Source organism: Monodelphis domestica, chromosome 1 (genome assembly GCF_027887165.1).
Source record: "Monodelphis domestica isolate mMonDom1 chromosome 1, mMonDom1.pri, whole genome shotgun sequence".
Taxonomy (NCBI): domain Eukaryota; kingdom Metazoa; phylum Chordata; class Mammalia; order Didelphimorphia; family Didelphidae; genus Monodelphis; species Monodelphis domestica.
In genome coordinates this window covers 717,250,496-717,267,526 of record NC_077227.1, presented here as the reverse complement: position 1 = coordinate 717,267,526, position 17,031 = coordinate 717,250,496, and the positions used below count along the sequence as shown (strand labels likewise).

Genomic DNA, 17,031 nt, shown 5'->3' with positions numbered 1-17,031 from the left:
CCCGTCTTCTACAAGAAGTCTTTTCCAAACCACCTTAATGCTGGTGCTTCCTCCTGTTGATTCTTTCCAGCTGTTTGTACATCAGTTGTTAATATGTTGCCTTCTCCCATTAGACTAGGAGCTGAGAGCAAGACTGGAATTTTTTTATTTCGGCTTTCATTGTATCTTCACAGGGCTTAGAACAATATCTGGTACATAGAGAGTGCTTAATAAATGCTTGTTGTTGACTTAAAATGGCAAGGATGGTCCTAAGCGAAAAGGATCCTAGAATCAAAGAATGTTAGTGCTGAGAAGGACCATCTACTCCTAGTTGGAGATTGTTTTGTCTCAAGGATATTAATCTTTTTTTTAATGTGTCACTGGACATTTTGGGCAGTCTGCTTAAGCCTATGGACCCCTTCTCAGAGTAATGTTTGTAAATAATTGAATGAAATGCTCAATTTCAGTTAGTGAAAATAAAGATGTCATTTTTCCCCCCTTATCCAAGTTCACGAACCCACAAGAATCTATCTCTGAACCAGAGTTTACAAAGCCTCGGTTAAGAACCCTTGATCTAGACCACCCCTCTCATCTGCCAGGTGCAGAAACTGCGAAGGACCCTACCTGAATGAAAAGGACAGAAAGCCGCACACCCCATCTATAGTAGCATTTTCTGGATTGATACATATATCCACACACAGGCCAACACACGGATAATAAATACATGTTTTATATATACGCGCACATACAAAGAACCACATCTATAAGGTTTAGAAGGCATGAAACGTACGGTACAGGAAGGTACTTTTTAAAAAGAGGTAATTATAATAATGCATTTTCAGTCAGGAAACGGGGGAAAAAAATAGTGAGCAGAACCTTGAATCAGAGGTAGCCTTACAAGAGAGAACTTGAATACAGGGTAAGTCAGAGGAAAACAAAGCAAGAGAGAGAGTTGGGAAACACAAAATTCAGTTGTACAGAGTTCTACTGGGTCTTAAATAGAGTTTTAAGTGTTAAGACCCCAGGTTTTAGTTCATTGGCCAAAAAATGCCCATAGCCTCAAGCTCTGATCCTTCACCTACCCTTCTTGGCCGTAACTCCCCTCCCTCTACTCCTTCAGGGAAAAAAAAATGTTATGCACACCTGTTTACAGTTAAGTCATTCAAAAATAAGCACTTGTTGAAACAAAGGAAGAATAATGCCAGGATAACTGACTAATAATGGAGACCTAGGTTACACCACAACTGCTCCAATTCAATGCCCAGGAATTTTTTCCCCCTTTTCCTACTGCTCCTTACAACTAGGAGGAAAGCCAGAATTTGGAAAAACCAAAGATCAGCTCACACATTCATATACTTTCTTCTCTATTGGTCTTGTTCGTGTTGGGAGAGTGAGGGGGTGGGAGAGAGGCCTTATTGGCTCCCAAATCCAGTTATAATATTTATATAGGGTGGGTTTTTTGCAAAGCACTTCACAAATACATTTAATCCTCACTAACAACCCTAGGAGATAGGTGATTTTGTTATCCCCATTTTATAAATGGGGAAACTAAGGCAGATAGGTCAAGTGACTTACCCAGGGTCACACAGAGACGTCTTTCTGTAAATTCTACGACACTTTTGTTCAAAGATGGGGGGGAAATCTATTTTAAAAACAAACAGTCTCCCAACTTTGCCCTCCTTCCCCATGACTGAGGTCTGTAAGCTTTCAGATTGTGGTCAGAGGGAAGCAGCCCCACAGATCTGAGACCCCCATTCAGGATGTGAGACTCCTTCTTTCTAACCCTTATGGCAAAGCTCTTTTTCAGAAGTATTAGGGGTGAAGCAGGGAAGGAACAGGGGAAATGGAAGGTGTGGAACAGAATATGTGAGCTGATGGGAAGAGAAGGGAAAAGCTAAATAATCTTCCTGAGTTCATTGTTCGGGGCAAAGCAAGCTTCATTGGCTAGCTAAAATGATAGTCAGTGACACAGCCTGCTAGGAAGTAAAGCCTCTCCTCTGCAAGGAGACAGGTTACTCTTAAGATTAACAAGGGAAATTGAGGGTCCAAAGTGAAACTTCTGCATGTTTCACTGACGGTTCCTGCTGCCATTCTCTTAGGTTAGCTCAATTCCTACAACGAGCTCCCCCAGTCACTACGTCTAACAGATCACAGCTTTCGAGAGAAGGCTGCTCTATGACACATTCTTTTCCTAGGTCTGGTCTCGCTCCATTCTGGCCAAGAACATGGCATGACCCATCTGCCTAGGCCACTGCTTCAACACCACCATTTGGGGAATTCTCAGCTGCCCCTTCAGGTCTCAGCTTAAAGCTCCTTTCATACTGAAAACTCTTCATACATTTCTTTTAAAACTTTTATTCAATAATATATAATTTTTTAATTATAATATATAACTGTCCATCATGCCATATATTCCCCCCCCATTCCCCAACTGTGGATTTGTGGCCAGTTAGTTAATACAGTTTGCTGGGGAAGGGGGGACCATGGGGCCAAAGGTCAATGGGTTGAGGTGAGGATGTAGGAAGTGGGGGAGCAACATTAACCAACAACCATTTTGCATACCCTCCACATTTTCCATGCTTTCTGGGTCAGAAGGAAGTCAACAGGAAGTCAAAGGCGTATGAACCTTTTACATTCAGAAGTAAGGTTTGTTTTATAAACTGTTGGTTGCCATTCAGCTGGTGTGGTTCCTGCTCTCGTAACCTGTCACCGTGACGTGTCTGTCCGCTGCATGTGGTCTCTGTACACACGTTAAGACATTTGAGTTGGTTCTTGTTCTGCTTATGGAAAAGTGGGAGAAACAGCATCAGACCTGGGGAGAGATAGGGAGGGGGGAAGAGACGGCGTTAATGAGGCTCAGGTGAACTTCCAGGCCATGCCTCCACCTCTCTGGCCTCACTGGCTTATTGGCTGCTATCTTGGTGCTTGTAAGCCACCTCTGAATGCTCATTAAGAGAGCAAACGGGTCATTTTCTTGGATGAGTTTAGAATTATTCTTGGGCTTCTTCTAGATCCCTCTCCCCCTTTCCACCATTTCCTTCTCTAAGAAAGCTTTGTAATAACTTTCCCCCATCAGTGAAATGCAGTGCAGGGAGTGGAGGCCATACTAGGCACAGATTCACAAGCTTCACCATACTGCTTAACAGCACTAAATGGCCTAGTCTCCCTCAAGTTCCACAGATTATTTGGGGGGGAGGGGGTTCTGCAACCCTCCTACCATTGTGGGAAGCCCGGCAATCACATTAGCAGCCAAACTCGGGATGCCCTTTTCTTTAAGACTAGGAATCTCCAGAAGAAAGGGCCAAGTGTCTCTTCAGCTGTCATAAGGCTGACCATGGATGCTTCCCACTATTTTTTGAGGGACTCGGGGATGGGGAATTTGTGATCCAAGAAGTGAAAAACAGGTTTCTCCTTCTTCCACCTCTGCATTCATGTAGTAATGTTGTAAGGACAGTGACATCCCAAGAAAGGAAATCTTGAAAACTCTCAATACAACGGAACTAAGCTACCAGAAGAAACTGCCCACCCTCACGAGCCTCTGGGAAGTCAATGTATATTGTAAAAATTCTATTTTTAGGATAAAAATGTTTGGTCTTGACTCAAGATAACGGTGAATCTATAAAAGCATGAGTGTGAAAATTTAATATTCCAACATGAGGGAGGGGGGTGAAGAATAACCCTATATAAAGCTTTGCATTGGGAGTTTTTTTAGGGGGGATAAATGGGATGGTGTATTGAAAGAGGATGAACAAGAAACTCAAGGAAGCTGAATTTTCGGGGTTCCACCTATAAAAGGGAATAATCTTTTTAGTACTATGCACATGGCTCAACTTAAAAATAAGAAGCAAAAACTTACTGCCAACTGGAACTCTTAAAAAAATGCAGCATTTTAGGCCACCAAAAGGCAGGGTGCACCTGAGGGTTTCTTCCGAGGAGTGCTATCTATAGTGAAAGAGCGATTCTCAACAAAATATCTCTCCAACTCCTTCCAGGTAGGCCTTCAGATCATGGGAATTAAATGCAAACACCACATAGACAATCTTAGGAGTAATATTCTTGTTTCTTTTGCTCTCAAGAAATGGGAAATGCAAGAGTTAAGGTTCTCATAGCAACCAGCAGCCAAATCTCCCCACATCAAATATCCGGTTGTTAAAATTTTTATTTATGAAAACAGGCTTGGTTTAACATGGCATTTTCTCCCCTCTCCTCTAAGGGCAGAAGTAGCAGCAGAACAGGGATTACACAAGGACATGTACAAAGATAGGGGACCATCAAATCTGAAGTAGTCATTTGTCTGAACTAGTTCACAGCTTGGATGGGATTTGTCAGGCGGCAGTAGATGGTCAGCATCCTAGTTCTTGATGGCTTATCCATGATTTCCAGATGGATTTCGCAATTTGTCCCCAGAGTCTTAAAACACCATTTTCAGCCAAGACGGCCAGCAGGAAAAAACTGCCAACTTGTTGGTACTGTAAAAGATGGCTTAAAAACAAATTCCTACTAAAATTCACTCAAAGGTTAAAGGATCACAGTTGTAGACATGTTTATTATAGGCTTCCATTTTTTTCTCCCAAGAGCATGCATCACTTATGTATTCTTACTGAGATGTTTTTCCACTTGCCAGGGCATGGGGATTTTAACTTCTTTAACAAATCCATAGTTAAAAACCAGCATTTAATCTAGCAACCATTAGAGACTCTACAGAGGCACATTTTCTCACTTCTACTTCCTACTTTTTCATCCTGCTCGTTCTCCCACAGGTTGATTATTTTTTCTAGTTTGTAATATTTTACCAGACTCCAGAGTTGGAACATTTCTCCATGGCCGAGATTAAGCTGTTGTGTTTTTAATGGTGAATGGGCTTTGTGTTTTAAACAACCTCTAGCCTATTAAGCTAACTAGCCATTATTATGGGCAGCCCAAAGTTTGAGGTTTCTGTTGAATGCTCCCAAAAGGTGAACACTAGTTTCTGCTCCTAAAGTTAGGTCTATTTTAAATCTACTCCCTCCACACCCCTCACCCCAAACAAAGATGACTGCACCACATTCACCCTGCCTTTAATTAGTGTAGTCTATTAATATAGAAAGTTGGCTTGAATAGGCCCAAACTTCAGACCTTTGAGAGATCTGTTTGGTCTCGTTTATGGGGTCAGTACCCCCTTAGACTCTGACTTCCCCCAGGGGAAGCTTGATCTTGTCTTCTAGTCTCTTTCCTGGCATCTGTTTCTGTCCCTTTAATCTTCATCTCCAGACCCTGGGTCTTGCTCCCCTGGTTCTCAGTACCCAGATAAATTTTTACTTCACACGTCCCTCCAAACCATCTTTTCTGCTGGCATCACCACATTTCTCATTAGTTCCTCTCCCAACCTAGCAACCCAGAATGGTCCGAGTCCTATAGCTAACAAGCACATTGATAGCACTTTTAAGTTTGCAGAACATTCACTTTACAGTTACTTCATCTGATCCTCACAACAACCCTGTGAGGTAGGTGCCATTATCTCCATCTTACAGATAAGGAAACTGAGGCTGAAGGGGTGTGTCCAGGGTCACAGAGCTAGACTCCTAGTCAATGTTCAGCATTCAAATCACTCTAACAAAGCCTATTATTACCTTGCTCAAGGCCCTTCCCCTCCCAGGACCTCAGTGTCCTCTTCTGAAAAAGGATTGGACTAGATGGCCTCTGATATCTCTTGAATATCTTGGTTGTAATACTCAGTTGAAGACCACCTTATTTCTGAAGTGATTGGCAGAACCTTTTATGGAATCAAGTTAGGAACAAACACTCTTTACAAACCGGGCCTTTTAATTCTTTCTCACTCTAAAGACCCACAAGAGGGGCAAGAACAAGGGTTTTCCAATGGGTTTAACTTTATTACTGTCAAATTCCAGGGCAGGTGAGGTGAGGAGGTGTCACTTCCTTCTATAATTAAAGCTAATGTATACCATAAGTGAAGGATCACAAGTATTTCATTAAGTCTTACTGTTACTTAGCAGCTCCAGGAACTTTTGAATAAAAATATTGCTTTGAAATCACGCTTATTCATTGCTAATAAACCACAACATATATTACATCCTGCCCAACTGGGCTTAGGAACATGGGTAATACCTGAGATAGCAGTGAAACACTAGCTTAACAGCAACACCACTCCGTTCTCTCCATGTCCCTCTGCCTTTCTTCACCAAAGGCACTTTTGCTTCTGTTGCTATTTATCAGATATAATTTCAAGGGAGGTGACCTAGTCCAAGAATCACCACTGCCTAAGGATATTTTGCAGATCACCAAGGTTCTAAGTAAGGCAATTACAACACATCCAGTAATGCCCTTTGGGGCATCTCTGATTAGCCAGAAAAAAATTATCTGACCCCACATTAATGAATGCTCTTACAGCTAAGGGGAATTAGGCACTCCGGACAAAAACTATTTTGAGGCAGAGAAATATAAGATTTTAAAATCCAGACTACACTGGCTATGCTGCAAAAACCACCTGCTAGTAGAGAAAGAAGCCTCTAGAGATGCAGACAGGGCTGCTGGGAACCAGTATAGGCTTAATAAGATGTGCTGAGAAGGGCCAAGTGCTCCAACTACGCTACAGAGCTGGATGGTTGACAAAGTTTCTCTACAAGTAAACTGTATGCTTCCTAAAGAGGATCTAGTCCTATGTCAAATGGGAGGTTATACACACTCCTGGATAGGCCAGTGAAGTGGGACTGCAGACACTCAGGAGTGAATCAAGGCAAGGAAGTCCAGGGAGATCAATCGGGTGATTTTTATCTGAATATATTGCTGTTCCTTTGGGGAAAAAATAAGGAAAAGGAGGGAAATATGCTTCTGCTTCAGGACTTGCCTACAATTCCCCCAATCTAAATGGGGAGAGTTCCCAAAAGGATGCTTTTTCTAGGGTAAGGAGGAGCAGAAAGAGAAAGGGGTAACAACCCACTTCCCCTAGAGTAGCCCTTCCTCGCTTCTGGAGCTGCACCCAGGACAGGCACACTAGCAGGCTCCTGGGAACTATTTCCTGGTCTGATACATGTGGAGATGTGTTCCATCTTTTCATTTTTTATTTTCAGGTAGGGTTGGGCATATAGGTCAATCTGCAGGATATGCAATGTAGGCCTGAGAGTGGTGGTATGAGAACCTTATCATCTTGCATTTCCTGGCTTTGGAATTTGTTTCCTCGTCTGTAAATCTGATTTGACACGAATGGAGTTTGTGTTTAGGTTTTTTTTTTTTGCATTTTCAATTCCCACAGACCAGAAGACAAAATAGAATTTACATGTATAGATAGGACCTGCTACCAATACCAATATGATTTTATTGGAATATGGAATGTAAACAGATGTTTCAAACAAACAATCTAACCTTATATAAAAAAGTATGGCATTATTAAATAGTTAATAAAGAAATCCTAAAGGGTGGTAGACACCTCTAGTTCTAGCCTAAATGTGTAAAGTCCCCACAGTTGCTGGATAGTTTTTCCAGCAGAGACCTATAAGAGGCAGCTGTGATTGCCAGGCCCAACCCATGTTAAACAGTGCTGGTGACAAGTTTCAAGGGCATGCCCATAAAATGAATCACACAAAAATCTAGCTTACTCTGCTAACACACAGGGATTAGCATCCTGGATTCAAATCTGTTCACACCTGCTCCAACGGTGCCACTTTTTCCTTAGCAGAAGTCCTAGTTCCCAACCCTCCCACCCCAACCCTTTTCTCGGTAACCTAGGTTATTTCAGGGCCTTTCCAACACTACTCCAGATTCTTGACACACGAATGATATTTATCTCATTCAAGTAGAATACTGTATGTTTATGTATCTAATACATCAGAACTTGAAAGAATACGTTCCTCTGATTTCTGTGAAGTAGTTTCTTTCACAGGGGGAAAAGAGGAAGGGGGAAGAAAGGTTCCCTACCAATACTTTGCCCAAAGTCTTTTCTGAATGAACTAAGATGGCACACTTTTTTCTCTTTCCTTTTATAAACCAGGGGGCGGCCACTAGTTTTAATCCAGTTACCCCAATTAAGAGGCACTGACTTTTCTTTGATAGTGCTGGTTGTAAACAATAAGCCTATGTTTCAGTATTACAATATGTATACATGGAAAAATCTAGGGTAAGAAAATCCTTTAAGATTCTCCTACCATGGACACAGAAAAAGGCTATGCCAGAGGAAACCCACCCCACCCTGTCCCCAACAAACAAACAAAAATCCATAGACTTATAAGCCTACAAACCAGCACCAGCTGCAGTGACTCTGGGGTATACACACTTACACGTATAACTTTTTGACGAGAATTACTGCTCTGGGCAGTGACATCAAGAAACTGAAAGTGATGGCAGATGACACCCAAGAGGATTGTTTTGCAGCAAAGATCTCAGTTCATTCAAATATTCTTGGAGACTTAAAGGAAAACTGCAGTGAGAAAGGACAGTCCCTGGAGAGCTCATACCATTAAGAAATTGTGTAAAACATGAATTTGTAAAAGCTTAAAAAAATGGAAAGAAAAGAAAGAAAAGAAAGAAAAAAAAGGAGGAATACTGTCACATTTACTATCTCCTTTGTGTCAGTGGAGGCTGACATTCTGCTAAAACCTGAGCCTGGATCTCATCAAAGGAAACCAGGACCACAATGGAATAGATAGGAAGTTAGATAGTCAGAGTTTGTTGACTGGGCTGGTCAATTTAACAGTGGTTTCCTGTAAAATGAAAACTGCATTACAACAACTCTGAGTTTCTCATCTCCCATTCATTCCAAAGAAGAGGCCTTTCCCTAAATCTTAGAGCATGCCAGACAGTTGGCTATTCCCTGTTTACTGGGAATTCTTTTTTTTTTCCTTTTTGGATAGACTTAAAAAAAAAGTTCTTAACTCTTCTTTGCATTTAGAGGAACGATCAGAATTTCTCATATCACACTGTAGTTTTCCTTCAAGATTTTTTTGGTTGGATGTTTTATTGGTTATCATCAATCTTGAATTACCCGTCGTTTTCCAGTCTTCATCGCGCTGCTGTCAGACCACTGGAGAGCACAGAATTTTCTGAGCTTGGCTGGGATTGCTCCTTCACCACAGGGTCTACAAAAGGGCAAAATTAATGTCAGTCAGGAAGGACAAGTGAGGGAGGTGAAGAGGGCCTCATAGCTCACTTTCTCATTTCAAATAATAAAGAGATCCAGGAAGATAAAAAGAAATAGGGTAGACAAGAAGGAATGAGAGTGGTGTAAATAAATATTACTCTTAATGAAATTTTCACAAAAAGTGGCCAGTAAAACTGTTCCTATAAGCAATTAAAAACAATATTGAGTTTTATTTTATTTCTAGGTCCACATTCTCTCTCTCCTATCATTTGCTATGCGTGATTGAGCAAATCAAATTCCTGCATTATCCACATCCAGAAAAAATATACCTTTGCTCCCCAAGTCCTTCAGCAATCTAGGGTGGGCAACACTATTGTCATGAAGCTGGGGAATCATGTTGATATAGTTCCTGATTCTTTCAAAGCTTTTTGTCCTTACAATGTTGTTGGATTCTGTTTACTTTACTCTATGCTGGTTCCTAAAAGTCTCCCGAGGATTTTCTTAAATCATTCCCTTTATCATTTCTTATAGCACAATAGTATCCTAGCACATTCATATGTTATAACTTGTTCAGTCATTCCTGCTATCAACTTTTGTTCTGCTGCGATTCTTTCCCAGAAATGTTGAGACACAAATATATTACCTAAAGGCTGAGAGAAAGAAACCCCGGCTCCTGCTCTATGGGTAAGATCTTATGATCCTGGGATTTTGCTATTATAGGGTTGACTTCCATTTTTAAAAGACAGGCATAAGAGATTTGAAAGTATTTGTTCACATCAAGAGCGGGGCAGGACCCTCCAGCCTAGGTCTTCCCTCCCATACTTCTTCCACTATACTATGCTATGCTATGACGTGTGTCTATTTCTCAGGTCATATCAGCATATCAGCTGGCCAAGTAAAAGCCTGCAAACTCAGAGTGGCTTGATAGCTTCAATCCCAATTTACACAATGAATTTAGGCCTGGTTAACTAACTTTCCTATATCCTATCACCTACCACCAAGTAGCAATCCCAATGACAGAAATGATATTTAAGATTATTTAGCACACCTAGAATTTCAAATGAGTATAAAAATCCTATACAATGAAGCCCCTGTCTGAATATTAAAGGAACAAGAAGTCAGGTCAATAAGAATCTTAGTTGCTTTCTTTTCTACAAACACTTTTCATAGCCTTCTAGTATCCCACTCTGAAATACACACTATCTTGATCTCTTTTTTGCCAATATTTTTACATTTTTAGCATCCCTTCTCTTTGGGCCGACATTAACTGCTTTCTATAGCTTTTATGTTAATAGCACAGAGGCATCTATTCTGTCCTGTAGATAGCTCCTTTTAAGGGAAGAAGATACCTTACAGGTCTCATTAGAGACAGGTGAGCATGGACTAGATGAGTGAACCAATTCTCGTGTTGAAGCCCAGGGTGCATTCACAAACAGTATGGTTTGGCTGATGAGGGTTGCTAAGGATGGTCCAAAACATCTACAATTGATGAATCACACCTCAATCTCTACCTCTATATAATAGTCTTATATACTCAGTCACAAGGCAGCCAATGGCTCATTTCTGCTGACAAGTGTTTGAACTTACAGAAATAAGGGTGTTCCATGGCCTCTTTGGCAGTCAGCCTCTGTTGATGGTCATATCGCAGAAGTTTGTCAAGAAGGTCCAGGGCCTCGGGACTGACAAGATGTCTATTCTCACTATGGATGAAGTTTTCCCAGCGTTTTCGAGAGTGTCTGAAGGATGAATGAAACCTTAGTGTCTGACGCCAAACAAATCCCAAGTAGCACTACTAGAGCTACGAGTACATTAAAATAACAGCCTCTTTCATGAATTAAACCTTCCCGGTTTGATTCAGAGCTTTTTCTATTAAAGAAGAGGTATTCTTCCTTTAAAAAGAAATTTCCCAAGCCCTCATTCAGTTTTCTGAAGGAGCATTGTAAATGAATCCACCATGATTATTACCTTTCAGAATACCTCAGGGGTTCCTAGAAGTACTATGTAACACCTGATAATTTGGTGAAGCTTTAAAATGAGCTCTTTTCTACATTGTTACATTGTATTAATACTACCAAAAGTGTTAGGGGAAAGTGACTTTACAATCACTCTTTCAAAAGCAGCAAAGCTTTCTTCCTGGAAAAAAAGAAAGCCCGTCCTCCCCCTCCATTTTTGCTCTCTGTTTAACTAACTCTTCTGCAGGGTGACTTGGGATTATTGATGTTGAAAACTCATGTATTCCATATGAATCTGCTTTTGAATTAAGAAAGGATGTCCTAGCATATGGAGAAAGTTCTGATTTCCAGAAAATGATACTCTAATTTTTCAAAATTAATGTCAATATAAGTCTAAAGTAGAAAGAAGCCATTTTTAAGATGTATTTTCATTGACTTTGCCAAGTATTTCTGAAATAAGATAAACTATAAAGCCCGCCCACTCTCTTACTTACTGCCCCAGGATATCATTGAAGTGTGGGTCCAGGTCTATGTGGTACTTCTTGAGATATCCATATAACTCATCTGTACCAAGTACTTTGGCAATCCGGACAAGCTGAAACACAACACAGATTTAACACAACCACCATGCAGCAAATTCCCTGCCAGCTTTCAAGGAAACTGTATTAGGAAGACTGCCATAATGACTGCTATGTCCCTTCCAAAGGAAGCCATTCATTATCATCTACACCAAGGATGAATTTGGTGTCCAAACCTCCCGGTACACCACACATCATCGCAACTGGACAAACATTAAGGACGGGGAGGTGATGAGGACCGACGCTATAATGGTAGGGATGTCAGAGAGAAGACGCTGTGTTCGGGAGATGTCGCCAAGGTGAGACTGACAGGCCTGGGCAAAAACTTGGATACAGGAAAGAGATCGTGAGGAATCCAGGAAGACTCCCAATTTGGGCAGTGCTGCTTTTATAGGACTAGAAAAGGCAGCAGGGTGAGGAGGGAGGAGGTTAGGTGGAAAGACTATGAGCTGTTTGGGACATCCAGTTCAAGATGTCTGAAAGGCAGGCAGAGATTTAAGACTGAAAATTAGCAGAGGCTGGGGCAGGAAAGGTACATCTGAAAATCAGCACAGGGATAATATTTAAATTCTCAGGAGATTATGAGATCCCCAAGAGAAACAGTATAGAGAAGAGGGCTTAAAACAGAGCCCTCTTTCGAGGGTGTGATTTGGGGGAAGATCCAGCAAAGGAGACAAAAGAGGCAGGCAGTAGGAGGACCAGGAGAGACCAGACAGTGTCATGGAGGAGAGGAGGATCAACAGGGTCAACGACAGCAAGAGGCCTAAGAAAAGGCCGCTGGATTTGGCAAGAAGAGACCATGGGGAACTGAGGAGAGCAGAGTTCTGATGGAATGATGAGGTGGACGATCCTAGCCTGAATAGCTAAGTTCCTGAGATAGGCCTTCTTCCTCAGGTCAGATGCTCCTTCCTGCTTTCTGTGAAGAGATGAGGAGCCCTGGGAAGCTGTAAAAGCTGTTGTTCTGACAAATGACAGGACACTCTTGTCAAAGCCATGTCACATTTACATGGTGAGTCACAGCTCTAGGCCTGACCTTCCCCTGCCTGAGAGCTCCACAAGGAAGATGCCAAAGCTGAAAGCTAGGCCTCTACTCCAGGGAGCCACATCATGGGAGATGCCCCTCTGGCTCCTCCTGGGAGCACAGGCAGCGTGGTTTAACAGACCGAACCCTAGCCCCTTCTACCGAGAAGCCCAAAGCAGCAGAGACATTCCCACCTAGGTTTGAGTCTATGTTGAGTTGAGTCTGTGACAAGGCACTTAATGCCTCCAAACCACAGGCTCTTACTATCTAGCCTAGGGTGGCTGTGGGCTGGAACAGAGGGGAGCCAATCAGACAATGAGGAAGATTTGATTTTCAGTTCTGCCTCTGACAATCACTAGCTAAAGGCCCAGAGCAAGTCCCCTCATCGCCCTCAGGGAGCTGGGCCACTCTCGACAGCAGAGCATTTCTTACTATCACCCCCCCGCCCCCGTAGGCTTTTTGATCCAGAAAAGCTAGTTGGTCAGCACTTCCTCACCTGGTCATAGTTGTCTTGGCCATGGAAGAAGGGCTCCTTTCGGAAGATCATGCTGGCCAACATACAGCCTAAACTCCACATGTCCAAACTGTAGTCATACATCTGCAGAGACCAGGAAGGCCACAATGAGGGAGGCTGGCAGGAATCCATCCCCCTTCCTCAGTCCACTATCCCAGCCTTCACTTGAACAGCTCAGAGGCCATCTGAGCTCAGTCAAGCAGTCCAGGAGCAAAGCCCCAAGGCAGCACAGCCCATAAGAAATAAAGACCATGAATTCAGCCTCCCGAATGGACCCCAGATAGACAACTGTAAGAAGAGCCCTGGCCCCTATTCCTGGAGCCTACAGTGGTACCTGGTAGTCCACGAGGAGCTCTGGCCCTTTGAAGTACCTAGAAGCCACACGGACATTATACTCCTGAGCAGGATGGTAGAACTCAGCCAGACCCCAGTCTATCAGCCGAAGCTACAGAAAGGACAAGAGAAGCCCATCAAGAATGCTTTTGATGTCTACCCTTTAAAACAAGGTTCCAACATACTGACAGTTCACTGTCTGATCACAGTAAGGTTCTTTACGAGCACTCTACTCAGAATGCTACTAATTTTCACGAGTTACACGAATTGTTGTGTTTCTGGTGCCGAGGTCTTGGGCTCTGTTGTTTGCCAGGGTTCTTGAACTTACTCTAGCTTCTCTCATCTCCTGAGATTGTCACTACTGTCGATATCACCTATCCTATAGACCACTAGTGTAATGACAAAAGGAGAAAACTAGAGGCATTAAAAAAGCATAAGTAGTCTGGTTGGGCCTAAAGGTTTTAAAGATGGAACAGAACCACCCCTCCTCTAAAGGAACCCAACACAAAATCTTGACTGATCATAAATGACAGGCTGAAAATTTTAGGTAAAAATCTGTGGTGACCGCTGAACCCTCTTTGAGTAGTAACTTCAAAACAATTTGGAGGGGGTAGCTAGGTAGCTCAATGAATAGAACCAGGCCTGGAGATGGAAGATCCTGGGTTCATATATGACCATTATGAGTTTGATTCTTTTTTTTTTTTAAATCCTTTATTTACTGTCTTAAAATTGATACTAAGTACCAGTTCCAAGGCAGAAGAGTGGCAAGGGATAGGCAATGGGGGTTAAGTGACTTATCTAGGGTCACATAGCCAAGAAGTATCCGAGTCTAGATTTGAATCAAGGACCTACAGGTCTGGTTCTCTATCCACCAAGCTGTCTCCTTAATATTGATTACTAGATAGCAAGTAAAAGGTATTTTTAAAAAATTGGAAACCAGAATTGAGGTGAGAAAAGAATAGGAACACCATAAACAAACAACCAAGGTTCTTAGGGAAAAACAATTTTTTTCTTAAGCATAAATTCATTACCTTTTTCTGTTGGTGATCGATCATAACATTGTGTGGTTTGACATCTCTGTGCATGATGCCCATGCTATGACAGTAATCCAGAGCCTGGTCAACAGAGAACACACATATGAATGCAGAAGCCCCTCAACCCTCTGATTAGCCTTCTTTATCTCGCCACCCTAACTTAGCACACAGAGCCAAGTGCAGATTACCATAACAAATTTGGATCAGTTGAGAATACTGATATCTTATTATGCAAGATGAGTCAGAGAATGGCAGCTTACACATCTCAGAAACCACGCTCTTGAGCTGAGAACAGTTTGTGGGGCAATGGGGAGGAAAAGCAACTCTAACCATGGAGAATTTTTAGGACTGAACAATATCCTCCCACACAGGTGATGGCATACTTACGCAGTACTAACTCTGGTCATAAATGTGCACATCTTCCCAACCAACACTGGATTGACACATTCTGATGTTTAGTTATCCTCTTAAGGCACATAATATCACATATTATCTAAATTCCATTTTTATTCCCCTGCTGGCTTATATTTTCTAGGAGGGCAGGGGCAATGTTTTTCATTTTATTAATTTGCTCAGAATACAAAGTTCTCCTTAGACTTTCAATCTCAATCACTGGCAGAAATGTTTTCATACAATCATAGATTTAGAGCAGGAGGGAAACTTTGAGGCCATTTAGTCTAACCCTCCATATGTTATAGATGAAGAAATCAAGGACTAAGTTTCAGTGACTTGACCAAGGTCAAGGGGGTACTAAGCAGTCAAGTCCTCCTTCTTAATCGCAAAGGACAAATTAAAACACCAAACTGTCAAAAGCCTAGCTATCAGGGAAGAAACTAAAGATAAAAAGCTATGCCTTCTATTGAAATAAATCCCTTTGGGAACAGAAATGCTCACTCTTGTCCTAACTTATCACCCACTGGGTTTTCAACTACTAGCTTTCCCAAGCATTGTTTTTAAGCTGTGTTATTCTTTATAAACAGTAGACTCATTCCTAATTACAGTTCAAGTAGCCAGCCATGTGTGCAAGGTCATGAGGTTAAGAAATCTGAGCTAAAGTACCTTTCTTGGCTATGCCTTACTTAGGCAGCTCGGGTAGGCCTGACTTTCTGAAAATTGTGACTGTCTTTCTATAACTATCTTTAGAACTGAAGGGGCTTCAAGAAATTTTGATTTCTTGTTTGATTTCAAAAGAAATTTGATTATATTGCTAGAAGGAAAAAATGTGCTTGTAGAACCCATGTTTTGAGACTATTGAAATAGAAAAAACCTTAAATTTTATAAGGTCCCTTTAAATTTTTGGAAAGGGAATTCAAAAATTTCTATGGCTTAAGGCTATCTACATGGAAGTGCTTGATTTTTTAATATGTATAGATAATTCTGTTTATGAAAAGTATTTCGAAATCTCTCAGCATCTAGGAATTTGAGTCAGAACTGTATTGTTTTTCACATGTAGATACACTCACTTTCACTCCCCAGCTAGTAAATGTCCCACCTGTGTGCAGAGAAACCTGTGCTCAGCAGGGAATAGAGAAGGGAGGGAATCACCACCTGATTAGAGCAGTGGTACACTTAACTAGCAGTTTCATAGGCTAAACTACCCTTTTAAAAAAAAAATCCCTTTAGAGCAATCTAGTTTGCACTAGATAAGTATATTAGTGAGATTCCAGTGTTTTACTGGAAAATATCTTACAAGATCAAGGCTCCAAAAGAAGGAATGTGGATTTGCATCAGGAAGTCAGATCTGAACAAACAACTCTCAGTGGCTTCAGTTTTCCCGCACCTGCAGGGTTATTTTTTATTCCCACTCACCACCCTATGACTTTCCTCACTGAGATGTGATACAAAATGATAAATTTTTCTCAGTGTTAGTCACTGATTCATTATAAAGTGATTATTGCTTATGTTAATATTACTTCGTTTTGTTGTTAACCAGCTTTGCAAAACAAAGAAACAAATGAAACAACAAAAACTGATTAGGGACAAGTAGGGCTGGGATTTAAGACATGTTTAAGAAATGCGAAGGTAAACAAACAAACACACAATTAACTGTTCAGACATATTTCCTAGTCTTTGGATAAGGAATCAGTACTTAACATCTTTAAATAACTTTATGACAGTCCTCTCTTCCAGTTCCTAACCACTAAGAATGCAACCCTGGGTGTGTCCTGCAATTTATCTCATCAGCAGAAAGGGGCACCTTTACTGCTAAGCTGTCACTACCACTGAGCAATTAAAAAAAGTCAACATGAGAGCTAACATATATTGGCAAGAACCCTGGATTTAAACTCAGATGCCCTAGGTTTAAATCTCAGCTCTGATGCTTACTATCTGGGTGACCTGCTCAAAGTCAATCTCACTCTGAACACACCACAATTTCTCCTCTGAAAACAAGATTAGATCCTAATGATCTCTTAAGATCCCCTTCCTAACCAAAATCCTAGGCTTCCTAGCATTAAGAATCAGGTTCTAAGCACACAAATTTAAATGACTGTCCATTTTAAGAAACAGCAGGTCTGCATTAGATTTGAAATGTAAATTTAGGTGCCAATT

General features: G+C 41.5%; 1 protein-coding gene across 3 annotated transcripts in view; it reads right to left on the bottom strand.

Moving 5' to 3' along the window:
- Positions 1-687: 687 nt before the first annotated feature.
- CSNK2A2 (casein kinase 2 alpha 2) overlaps positions 688-17,031 on the bottom strand; it is a 41,228-nt gene continuing 24,884 nt past the window's right edge. For 2 of the 3 annotated variants that reach the window (XM_056811742.1, XM_056811756.1), the window contains exons 6-12: positions 14,479-14,562; positions 13,449-13,559; positions 13,097-13,198; positions 11,496-11,596; positions 10,637-10,785; positions 8,954-9,047; positions 688-2,791 (exon numbers count right to left, since the gene is read on the bottom strand). In XM_056811742.1, coding sequence (XP_056667720.1) covers positions 8,971-9,047; positions 10,637-10,785; positions 11,496-11,596; positions 13,097-13,198; positions 13,449-13,559; positions 14,479-14,562 — 624 coding nt within the window. In that variant the 3' untranslated portion in view covers positions 688-2,791; positions 8,954-8,970. Of the gene's footprint in view, positions 2,792-4,120; positions 9,048-10,636; positions 10,786-11,495; positions 11,597-13,096; positions 13,199-13,448; positions 13,560-14,478; positions 14,563-17,031 lie in introns of those variants that run through there. The other variant, XM_056811748.1, reaches the window with a different exon arrangement.